Source organism: Balaenoptera ricei, chromosome 10, assembly GCF_028023285.1.
Source record: "Balaenoptera ricei isolate mBalRic1 chromosome 10, mBalRic1.hap2, whole genome shotgun sequence".
In the NCBI taxonomy this organism is placed as follows: domain Eukaryota; kingdom Metazoa; phylum Chordata; class Mammalia; order Artiodactyla; family Balaenopteridae; genus Balaenoptera; species Balaenoptera ricei.
The window spans coordinates 47,103,503-47,115,846 of record NC_082648.1 but is presented as its reverse complement, the minus strand read 5'-3'; the positions used below and the strand labels follow the sequence as shown (position 1 = coordinate 47,115,846).

Genomic DNA, 12,344 nt, shown 5'->3' with positions numbered 1-12,344 from the left:
GATCCTGCATGCCGCAGCTAAGACCCAATGCAGCCAAGTAGATAAATAAATAAATATTTTTAAAATAATTTAAAAATTTTAAAAAGGGAGTTTTGTGCTGATTCTTGCATGCAATAGCTCATTCCTTCCACCAGGGGTCAGCCTGGCCCAGCCTTTTCATCCTACTTAGTATGTGAGAAGAGAGGTTTCTGTTCTTTCAAGCCTAGAAGGAAAGGCGTGAAGGTAACATTTCCTTCAGTAAAGTCCTGCTCTGTCAATACTTTGCATTTTGGTAGTAATGAGAGAAGAGTTCCAGGACTGTGCTTCTGTAGGATTTCTCCCTCGGTTCCACTTGGTCCTGAGAGCTGAAGCAATCACTGCACATTCCTCACACTGTCACTTAGACACAACTCTATTACTTTATTCCCTGCTCAGGGTATAGTGTCTTACCTGTCATCGCTTGCATTATTTCACTTTTACAGACTGATTATCCATTTGATAAACTCACCCTCATTCTGATGATTTACCTGCCTCGTTGCTAATGAACAAGTAATTAACTCTTTAACATTTCCATGCATAATAATTAGGAAGTGTTAGAATTTTACTTGACAGAAGAAAGAGGAAGAGACATTCAAGGTACAGGGAACAGCTTAGACTAAAGCACTGGGTTATGAAGCAGAGTGGGTGTTTGAGGAACAACAAGGAGCACAGTATTGCCAGAGTTTCATGCTAGGGAGATAAGGAGAGCAGTTAGAAAAGTTGAGGCTGGATGATGAAGAGTCATGTATGCCCTGATGAGAATGTCTTTCAGGCATTCAGGAGCTGTTGAAGGGAACACAGGGAAATGACAAATTACAGGTACTTTTACGAACGTCAAGCTGACAGCAACATGAATTGGAGGGAATGAGACTAGAAACTGTTAAGCAGGGTCCAAGGCCACTAGAGTTAGGTGGGACATGGTGTGGGCTCAGCTATCCAAGAGGTAGAACTGATAGAACTTTGGTGACTGTTAGATGGGAGTGAGAGGATGGGGGAAGGAAAATTGATTCATAGGTTTCTGACTTAATGAGGGGATACAGAAGGAAAAACATGTTTGGATGGGGGAAAATAATTAGTTCAGTTTTGGACAGGCTGAATTTGTGGTCAGTGGGACACCCAAGTAGGTAAACCGTTCCGTAGATAAATGGATATAAATTTCAAGGGAGGAGATGACTTAGATGAAGTCATCCAAGGGGAGAATGTAAACTAGAGTAATTAGGGAATAAACTGAAGGTGCAATCCAAGGCAATACCAGTATCTGAGATAACACATATAAAGTGCTTGGAACAGGACCTGACCCATAGTGAGCATTGGTCTGCCTGGCTTGGAGTTGTATCTGACTCCACAGGAAAGAAAGTAGTGAAGGAGGAAAGGACAGGATAGGCCAGTGTATTTACTCTTTATTTTTTGGATTACCCCATTTCTAACATGTGGGGGCCCTGGTCTTTTCCAAATGCTAATTGGAGCCCTTAACTATGAGTGGGAGAGGGATGATGCACTTAGAGCTTGGTGATTGTTCTGGACTTTGCCAGGAGTCAGCAGTCAGCAAAGCATAACCAGAGAAAGAGAGAGAAGGGGGGCCATCAGGAGCTAGCCAAAGGGGCTGCTAGGCTAGCTTGTGCTGTGTTGGGGCCTTTGTCCTACTGAAACTGTCCACACAATGGAGCTGGGTTACATGCTGACCTGGCACTCTAAATATGGGGCTGGGATAGAGATTCCACATGGTGGAAGCAGAGATGGATGGTCACCCAGCCCCTCAGGACCATATCGCTGTTCAACCACATTGTAATTGTTAGGGTGGTCAATACTAAATAATCATAAAGCATGTTTATATCTGATTAATTCATGAATCAGTTCATTTCTACTTTAAGGCAGCCAACTTGTGTATATTGCTTGGGCATATCTCATCTGATCCTCGTACAATCCTGTATGGTCAGCAAAGTAGATATTTTTATGGAACTCAAACTTGGGTTATTCTTTAGGTCCTGGTGATGTGGGCTGGCTAGGGAGTAGCTTCAGAAAGATAGTGAGTAATCACATGGGACCCACTGTGGAGAAATGAAGCAAGGCCAATAGCTCTGCCTGAAGATTCTCTAAGCTTTATAGACTCACTTGCTCCCTAGTAGTACGGATTATGCTTCCTATGGCACCTCTATGGGACAGAAATGGGGCCTTCTTTATTGAAGAGGGGAATAAACTTAGGATCACTAGCTACAGGAATATAAATAGGTTGAAAGGCTCATGGTTAGTAACCAAGAGATAACTCAATCAACTGTAGAGCTAGATGAGACTCCGGGATGATTACTACCACAAGCCAGTAAGACTTAAAATAACTCTGTAACTACCGCAAGTTTCTTACTTTACAAATCCCTTTTATCCATTTCTGCAGTTCCTAGTGGAAAAAACTTCAAAAATGTTTGTATGTTTACTTAAGGCCAGAAGAGAGAAAGGTGGAGAATCTAGAAGTAAACTTTGTTGGCAATCCTTGAAAAGAGCCCCAAATACATGAATAGAGTAGAGTGATAGCAAAAAAGTGAACAAACTAGCCAGAAAAGAAGCCAAAGATGAACTAAGGTGTGTCCTGGGTGTTCCCAAGTGCTGACCCCAAGAATCCCCTGCACTCACAGGCAATTCCTCACAGGTGCTTTCCGTTGCCCATTCCAGGGGCCCAAGTGCTCATGCAGCATTGGTACCTTCTCACTGGTTGACTCTGTTTCTGGTGAGGGATGGGAATGGCCTTACTTCCCCTTCCCCGGAATTCTTTTCATTGTCTTCCAGATCCACACATTAGCTTTCCTCTTTACCTCTCTGGCTCCTGAAACCCAGGTTCATAGAGATGATTAGGGAGTGAAAGAATGAGTCTCTCCTTTCACTGTGAGTACCTCTGGTTGACTGAAGCCATTATAAGCTCCTGCCCTTCACTCAGTGCAGCTGGGGTTGAAGGGCTAAAGAGGAAGAAAAGCTTGGCAGGAGAGAGAAGCACCAAGGCTGGGGAGAGTGGATGCCTAGGTGTGAGAATGTGTGAGTACGAATGTCGAAGGCTGCCTTAGGAAGGGCACGGGCTGGGGTTAGGGGTGGCAGGTTGAGGGATGAGGCTCCTCTGTATTGGCTGAAGGAAGGAGATGAGGGATGTTCTCTGACACAGGAGTGGAGCGCTCATCTCTCTGGCTGCCTCTTTCTCCAGCACCTGAAACAATTCCTCCTCATCTCCCAGCTCCACCCACCTAGACCTAGAATAGCAGTCTCCAAACTGGAGCAGGACACGCAACAGAGACTCCAGACCAGGCTGGCAAAATGGTGACCTGGGAGGTCAGATTTCTGGAGAGAGGAGAAACCAGCATCTCTTTCTATAGACTCCATCCTTCTCCCATTGAAGCCAAGACATTTCCTCTTCTCCGCCATTAAATTCCAGTCCAGGGACTTCCCTGGTGGTCCAGTGGTAAAGAATCCACCTTCCAGCGCAGGGGACGCTTGTTCAATCCCCGGTCGGGAAACTAAGATCCCACATGCCGCAGGGCAACTAAGCCCGCGCCACAACTACTGAGCTCACAAGCCTCAGCGAGAGAGCCCACGTGCCGCAAACTACAGAGCCCACGTACCCTGGAGCCCGCACGCCACAACTAGAGAGAAGCCCGCGCGCCACAACAAAAGATCCCACATGCTGCAACGAAGATCCCACGTGCCGCAACTAAGACCCAATGCAGCCAAGAAAATAAAGGAAATAAAATAAATAAAAATAAAAATATTTTGCCTCAGATTTTTAAAAAATAGTAAAACAAAAAATAAAATAAATCCGAGTCCAACCAAGGGGGGCCTTATTCTCTGATCACTTCCTTATTCTGTCTCTTAGTCCTTCTTCCTTCCTTTCACATCAGGTGCTTGGGGGTCAGTAGGTACAGAATGAAGAGGCTGAGGCCTGGTTGGGAGAGTTTGTTAAAGGGGATGGGGACAGAGAGAGGTTAAGGAGGAGAGGGGTGGGAGAACAGTGGGGAGAAGACAGCATGATCTTGCTGCCTTCCCTTCTCCTTCCTCTCCCCCAAGACCTACAGAGCCGGCGGTTTTGGAGAGAGGTATTGGCTGAAGGCCTGGATACCCTGATCTTTATGGGGTTTGTCCTTAGGGCATCATGCCCCCAGTGGGAGCTCCGTGTCAGACACAGTCCCTCACCCCTTGCCTGGAGGGCTGGTGGTGGCGAGCCTGGCACAGGTTTTTGATGAGGTCAGTGGGGCCCAGACAAATCCAGCCCTGCCTCTGGCACTGTTCTGGGCCCAGTGGCTTGACCTTTTCCAGCCAGTATCCTATGTTCTGGCCCAGACACAGCAGCCATCCTGGCCTCAGTCCTCCTCTACCTGGCACTGCCATGGGTGACTGCAGCCTAGCTGGTCTCTCAGGTAAGCAGCAGCCCCTCTCCCTGAGTAGGACGACATTAGGTAGTTAAGGAGGGTGGATGGCTAGGACTTTACGGAATGAACAAAAGAAGGGGCAGCCCTGCTCTGTGCATCCTCTCATTAAGCCGCTTTCAATACGATGCAATAGGCCAATGAGTTAGGCTCAGCAACTCAGAAATTTGGGTGACTTGCTGCAGATGCGGCTCAGAGCTGCCTTTGTGGATAGATGGTGGGAGCTGTGGGCCAGTGGGAGGGATGTATGTGTCCTCCACCCCTGGTCTTAGCATCTCTGGTCCCTTCCAGATGAGCAAGAGGAGTTACATAGGCCAGGGCCAGGGCATGGAGTTCTTCTCCACTTTCCAGTTTGCTGTGGCTCACCAGCAAGTAGACCAGGCAGGCTGGCAGTGGGTTTCTCAGTGACTTCTGGAGTACTGGCATAGATGAGAACCCCACCCATACCAAGCAGCAGGCTTGGGGAAGGCTGGGTTCCATTCCTCAAGGGAGACACAGCTTTTTTTTTTTTTTTTTTTTCCTTCAGGAGGCTAGGCTAATAGAAAACATTGTGTATGCTAATTACATGTAAAGATATGCAAAAATTCATGTGAGCTTTTGAGAGCTCATCCCTAGTTTGAAAGTTCGGCATTCAGCTAAGTAGGGAGGCTGATGTGAAAGGAAATGGGCTGGGGTTCAGTTCTCCATGGGGTTCTTATCAACATCTGATAAAGAGTAAACGGGAGGGGCTTCCCTGGTGGCGCAGTGGTTAAGAATCTGTCCGCCATTGCAGGGGACAGAAGTTTGAGCCCTGGTCCGGGAAGATGCCACATGCCACGGAGCAACTAAGCCCGTGCGCCACAACTACTGAGCCTGCGCTCCAGAGCCCGTGAGCCACAACTACTGAGCCCGCGCGCCTAGAGCCCTTGCTCTGCAACAAGAGAAGCCACCTCAATGAGAAGCCCGCGCACCGTAACAAAGAGTAGCCCCCGCTCGCAGTAACGAGAGAAAGCCCGTTGCACAGCAACGAAGACCCGACACAGCCAAAAATAATTAATTAATTAAATAATTAATTTTTTAAAAAAGAGTAAAAGAGAAAGGTTGGTGGCTCCAAATAAGGAAATTTCGCCATTTTATTTGGTGTCTACAAGGGCACCAAATTAGCTGCTCTTTGCCCTTCTATTCCTCACTATAAGAGGCTATAGGGTTAATGGTTCCTGTTGATAAAACCCTCAGCAAATGGCTCCAATTTATTAAGTGCTTTATTCTGTGCCAGGCACCATCCTGGGCCTGTACCTACATTACCTTATTTGATCGAGAGAAAACTGAGGCTCAGAGAGCTTACATTAATTTATTCAACAAATACTTATTTACTGCATACTGTGTGTCAAGCATGGGGTTTGCATGCAAATCGACAAGTCCCTGCCCTCCTGGAGTTTGTATCTAGTGGGGTAACTTCCCCACCTAGAACGTGGTAAAGCCAGGATTTTTGTTGTTACTGCTATTCTTTATGGACTTCAAGTGCACAGAATAGTCCTTTGTTCATGACATCCCCTTCTCAATAGCCTATATGTGGCTCCCAATTCCTGTGTTTCACACGGGAACAGCTTGTGATCTCTATGACTTGCCACGATGTGGAGATGGTGGAGCCTATCAGTGTGTCCCATTCTGCCTTCTCTGCCACCACACAGCCCCCATCTCTAGATCCCAAGTCCCTCACTAAGCCTGTCCACAACTGAACCTCTTTCCCCAAGCTTTTCTTCCCCATCTTGTCCTTTCCTCTCTCCTTGACCAGCCTGCTTCCCCAGATACCCACACCCCCAGACCTTTCCCTAGGCACAGAGGTTTAGGACTCCAGTGTCCTGATCACAGCCAGTTTAGGAGGAATTAGACACTCCCATTGCTTCATAGGCATGACTCAGTTTCCTTCCTCTCAGTACTTCCTGCTACAATCTTAGAGTTAGGAAAGATGAAGTACAAACTGAGTCTGAGATTTAACTACTCACCCCTTTTCCCCTCCCCAGCTCCCCAACCCCACTCTCAGCCTATCCATGAAGGATAGCATTTTCCTGCTCTCTATCTCTGTGGTTTAAAAGGCCAGGCTGGAAATTCCCTGGCGATCCGGTCCAGTGGTTAGGACTCCAAGCTTCCACTGCAGGGGGCACAGGTTCAATGCCTGGTCTGGGAACTAAGACCCTGCAAGCTGTGCGGTGTGGCAAAGAATAAATGGATAGATAGATAGATAGATAGATAATAAAAATAAAAGGCCAGGCTGAGGGTTTGGAAAGGGAGGTGCTGGCATGGGTCGGGGGAGGGAACCCGGGCTCAGAGAAAGCCAGACTCAGCAGAACTATTCTGTCCCAGAGCTGCAGGGTCCACAGATTCCAGCCCAAACCAGCCAATGGGAGAAGGCCCTCTAATCCCAGAGAACTAAAGGATTCTCTTCAGCTATCTAACTTCCCTGCTGGACCCCACTCCTGATCCCCACCCCCACCCTTACTCCGGCTTGTTCAGAGGAACCTGGAGGCCCCCAGGAGCAGTCTCATACTCCATGAAGTGAACTCAGCTTCACTAACCTCTCAAGCAGAGTTGAGGAATGTTCTAATATAGATGTCAGTCAGGACTATGAACCCCAACTTTGACTTGAAGAGAAAGGCAGATTCCTCCAGTTCCCCTGTTCTTGGTCCTTTTCTCTCAGAGCCTCACACGAGCCCTGACCCTATCCCCACCCTCACACCCATGGCTGTGCTCATCTCCCAGTTGAGGAGGGAGGGGAAAATGCAGCAGCTTTATCCGATGCACAAGAGTGGTCCCAGCCCTCCGCAGCTGTGAAAGGGTTAAGAGGCTGGGCCAGCCACCTCAGCCTGCCCCTCCCAGGGATTAAAAGTCCTCTATAAAGGGGGCTGTCCATCCAGATCAGGCCAGGGGGGTAACAGGGACCCAGGCATTGTGCCTATCCCCCCTGCCATGTGGGAACTGCGGGCAGCCTCCTTCTGGAGGGCCATATTTGCTGAGTTCTTTGCCACCCTCTTCTATGTCTTCTTCGGGCTAGGGGCCTCACTGCGTTGGGCCCCTGGACCACTGCATATCTTGCAGGTGGCTTTGGCCTTTGGCCTGGCCCTGGCTACACTGGTGCAGGCTGTGGGCCACATCAGTGGAGCCCACGTCAATCCTGCAGTCACTTTCGCCTTCCTTGTGGGCTCCCAGATGTCCCTGCTCCGTGCCTTCTGCTACATGGCAGCCCAACTCCTGGGAGCCGTGGCTGGGGCTGCCGTGCTGTACAGTGTTACCCCGACTGCCGTCCGAGGAAACCTAGCACTTAACACGGTAATGGTTGGCTGAGTGGGGCTGGGGGAACCTGGTGCCCTGACTTCCTTCCTGAAGTGCAGGTAGATCAGTTCCCCAGGGGTTTGGGACAGAGTGTGTGTGTGTGTGTGTGTGTGTGTGTGCACGCGTGCGTGTGTGTGTTCAGGGTGGGGAGGATCAACAGGTGCTGTGGAGGGATAAGGAAGTCATAGAGCCCTGGACCTGAGTTCAGGTCCCAGCTTTTCTTCCAACTCCTGCAGATTCTTGAAGAAACTTATTTTACCTTATGGGGCCTCAGTTTCCTCATCCATATTAGTGGGTGCATTGATTTCTACTATGAAGGAGTATTATTAGGAGAAATTAAGGAGCAAATACAATTACTGTGAAAGAGGTTGTATTATCCTTCCCCTCGATGGAATGGATGCCGTAAGGGGGTTCCTGCCGGGGAAGCCTTGAGTAGGTAAGGCTGTGGCAGCCCTAATGCACTGCCCCCCTTCTTCTTCCTTTGCCCAGTTGCATCCTGGGGTGAGTGTGGGCCAGGCCACCATAGTGGAGATCTTCCTGACGCTCCAGTTCGTGCTCTGCATCTTTGCCACATACGACGAGAGGCGGAATGGCCGCCTGGGCTCCGTGGCCCTGGCCGTTGGCTTCTCCCTCACCCTGGGGCACCTCTTTGGGGTAAGCAGGAGAGGGGAGCAACTTCTTGTTTAAGGATTCCCGGTCCCCCAAGCCTTTGTCGACTTTTAAGCATTCTTCCTGCCCACACCAAGGATCAAACCCGTGCCCCTGCATTGGGAGCGCGGAGTCTTAACCACTGGACTGCCAGGGAAGTCCCTATTCTCCTCTCTTGTGATGGCTTTATCTAGTCCTTCCTGACCCCAAGGTGGAAAGGCATGCATCATGGGTAGATGTGGGTTTTGCCGGGGGATCCATAGTCTGTCCCCAGATGGGGCATTAGTGACTTCACCCCACTGTGGGACTTCCATGCAGGTTGTTCTCCCCTACTTGCTGCTGGCTGGAGGCAAGGTACCAACCCTTGGGGGGCAGGTGGGTGGTGGGAGAGAAGCTGGGGTGGAGTGGGCGGGAAGTGTCTCAGTTAAAACTGTGTCTTTTGCAGATGTATTATACTGGTGCAGGCATGAACCCTGCCCGCTCCTTTGCTCCTGCCATTCTTACCAGAAACTTCACCAACCACTGGGTGAGTGAGAGGAGAAGGGCAAGATCCTGAAGCCCTCCTGCATGGGTGTGGACTGCAGGTTCCCAGGTTTGGTTCCTGCTTTCCATCTGGATGTGTTGACTGCTCTACCAACATTCAGCTAAGGGGGCTGCACAGAGTTTGCATGCCTGTGTGAGCAGGATTCATTATTTTGCTAGAAAGATAGGCTCTTGCTCATATTGTTCCTTCACTAGTTAGTTAGGGATTTTTACTAAGTATTCACTGGATTCCAAACTAGGAGCTATGAGGACAGAATACTGATCAGGAAGACAGAAGCTTCTACTCTCAGAGACCAGGATATGTATGAGCACAAATGGGCTTGGGCTTCATCCCAGTTCTAGCACTTTACTAGCCTCATGTGTGACCATGACAAATAACTCAATCATTCTGCACCTCAGTTTCCTTAACTACAAGATGGGCTGTTATGAGAAATAAATGTGAAAATTATATGTGTGAAATATTTAGCACAGAATCTGATATGGAATAAGTCCTCAATAAAAATTAGCTATTTTTGTGTTGTTTGGCCATATACCAGCTAAACGTATGAAAATAATTCAAAAATTTTTTCCGAGTTGTACACCCATTTTCATGGCAGCATTATTTACGGGAACCAAAATGTGGAAGCAATCCAAGTGTCCCTCACAGATGAATGGATAAACAAAATGTAGTATATACATGCAATAAAATAGTATTCAGCCTTCAGAAAGAAGCAAATTCTATACATGCTATATACAACATGGAGGAACCTTCAGGACATTATGCTCAGTGAAATAGTCCAATCAGAAAAAGACACATATTGGGGACTTCCCTGGTGGCGCAGTGGTTAAGAATCTGCCTGCCAATGCAGGGAACACAGGTTCGAGCCCTGGTCCGGGAAGATCCCACATGCCGCGGAGCAACTAAGCCCATACGCCACAACTACTGAGCCTGCACTCTAGAGCCTGTGAGCCACAACTATGGAAGCCCGTGCGCCTAGAGCCCATACTCCGCAACAAGAGAAGCCACCACGATGAGAAGCCCACGCACCGCAATGAAGAATAGCCCCTGCTCTCTGCAACTAGAGAGGTCCCACAAGTTCCGCAACTAGAGAAAGCCCACAGGCAGCAAAAGACCCAGAAGCAGCCAAAAAAAAAGAAAAAAGAAAAGAAAAAGACACATATAATTCTACCTATACAAGGTATTTAGAGTAGTCAAATTTATTGAAACAAAGCAAAATGGTAGGTAACAGGGGCTGGGGAGAGGGGGAAATGGGGAGTTGTTTAATAGGTATAGAATTTCAGTTTTGCAAGATGAAAAAGTTCTGGAGATGGGCTGCACAACAACATGAGTATACTTAACACTACTGAACTGTTACAGTTAGAAATGGTTAAGATGGCAAATTTCATGTTATGTGTATTTTACCACAGTTAAAAAGAAATTTTCAAAGCAATATGGAAACTAGTACAAACTGATAGCAAAAAATAGAATATACATGTGCTAAAAAGGTGTGGGATAAAGGTATAATTTAATAAGTCGGAAAAGAAATGGTAAGTTCTGTGGTGCAGGCAGTGCAGGAGTCTAAAGTTTTAAAATAAACAAACAAACAAACACTGATTTCTGCTTAAATAGTGCCCAGCTGTATGTACCAAGTGCAGGATGTCTGTTTTACAACAATGGGGTTGGAAAAAGAGCAGCCTTGCTCTTGGTCCCCTCCCCAAACCTGATTATTCCTTTCCTCTTCCTGCAGGTGTACTGGGTGGGCCCAATCATTGGAGCAGGCCTGGGCAGTCTCCTTTATGACTTTCTCCTCTGCCCCCGGCTCAAGAGTGTTTCTGAGAGACTGTCTATTCTCAAGGGTGCCAGGCCCAGTGAATCCAATGGACAACCAGAGGGCACAGGGGAACCTGTTGAACTGAAGACCCAGGCCCTGTAAAAGCTACAGCTGAATAGAGGGAATAGGAAGCTTCTGGGTTTACATGGAGGGGCTGAGCCAGCCCCTGGATGAAGAAAAAGACTGTGGGGAGGGGCATGTACTTCTTTATTTTTAAATTTATGTGTGTGTTTTATTTTTTTGCCTTTTGCCGTGTGAAATCTTTCAAGTTGCATTCACGAGCTGTTTGGTGCAAACTTCCCTTCCTCCCCATCCCACCTCTCTTCGCCGCTGTGTGTGCATGATTGTGCGTATGATTGTGAGTGAATGTGACTGTGTCTGAGTTTTGGGGCATGGCAAGAGTGGTAGGGAAGGGAAAAGAGGTGTCACCCTATACCTTCCTCTCCCAACCCAGTGTGGTAAGTACAGGGAACCAAGACCTTAAGTTTCTGGCCTTTACCCTGCTGCCAGTCAAGTGTATGGCTCTAGGTTTCTGAGGGAGCAGGGAAGCAGTTAGTTACTCCTCAGAGGAGGCAGATGGAGAGAAGTGGAGGAGATGAGGCATTCCAAGAGTTGGTAGGAGCAGCTGGGCATGGTGGACGAAATGGAGGCATCAGCCCCAGATCAGGATGCCAAAAAGTTTTGGAGAAGTTAACCCGACAGTGTAGCCTACTTATCTCAGAAATGCTTGCCCCAGGGACTTGGGTGGGGAAGTAGCTCTGAGAAAAGTGAACAATGGGGTTTGAACTGTTCTGTAAATCCACATCAACCTATCTACAACCACTGGCTGGGTTTTGTGTGCATTCTGGCATGATGGATCTCTTTGGAGGCCCTGGGCCACTGAGCTCCCAACCTAAGCAAAAGGTGGGTGAGCCTAGAATCTAGAAAAATTAAGTAGCTTAACTGTTCTGCCTGACACACCCGCAATGTGGCCTCCAAGCAGGTGGTACTTAAGCCCAGAAGAGCTCCCTAAGGCCAAAACAGGAAACCTGATGCCTGGAGCAAATGCAGAGGTAGGGGTGGGGGACATAGGAGGGAGAGGATTTGACCCTCAGTTTTAATTTAGAGCAGCCCAAAACACTCTTCAAATGGCATCTTTCTGCTTTTATCACTAGTTCTATAGTCTTCTTTATTTTCCATTTTTGTGTGTGTCTTTTCATTTTTCTCTCATCTGTCCTTTCATCTTCAGCAAATCTAACCCTTTACATGTCCCAGAAATTGATTCCTTCCATTCAAATTTTAATAATTCACAAGATATTATTTGTTTGATCCCTATTTTCTTTTGTTGTTGGGAAAATACACTCATCTCAACAGAAGCCAGAGGAGACCCTGACCTGACGATGAATACTTATGTTGACCTCTTCCTTTTAGGAGCCTCCTGCGTATTTCGCAAGCTTTAAACCTATACCTATAGTAAGACAGACACCCCAGCCCCGCAAAAGACCACTCTTCCACGTAGCCGAACTCTCCATTTCCTCACAAATAAAGCCTAACTTTTCTAACTAACCTTGTTAAGACTTTGGAATAATCCACTTGACTAAGTGCAGGGGAAGAATGTTTGTAAATTCACCTCTAA

At 47.7% G+C, this 12,344-nt stretch overlaps 1 protein-coding gene across 1 annotated transcript; it reads left to right on the top strand.

Annotated features, from left to right (window-relative positions):
* Positions 1 to 7,364: 7,364 nt before the first annotated feature.
* Positions 7,365 to 10,831, top strand: MIP (major intrinsic protein of lens fiber). The gene is made up of 4 exons (XM_059936207.1): positions 7,365 to 7,724; positions 8,217 to 8,381; positions 8,821 to 8,901; positions 10,646 to 10,831. The coding sequence occupies exons 1-4, from the start codon at positions 7,365 to 7,367 to the stop codon at positions 10,829 to 10,831; spliced, it is 792 nt and encodes a 263-aa protein (XP_059792190.1).
* Positions 10,832 to 12,344: the final 1,513 nt, after the last annotated feature.

Excerpts from the sequence above, each read along its gene's own strand:
- MIP (XM_059936207.1), top strand. The coding sequence starts at position 7,365 with ATGTGGGAACTGCGGGCAGCCTCCTTCTGGAGGGCCATATTTGCTGAG. Across the intron at positions 7,725-8,216 it reads GAAACCTAGCACTTAACACG|TTGCATCCTGGGGTGAGTGT; the intron begins GTAATGGTTGGC and ends TCCTTTGCCCAG. Across the intron at positions 8,902-10,645 it reads GAAACTTCACCAACCACTGG|GTGTACTGGGTGGGCCCAAT; the intron begins GTGAGTGAGAGG and ends CTCTTCCTGCAG.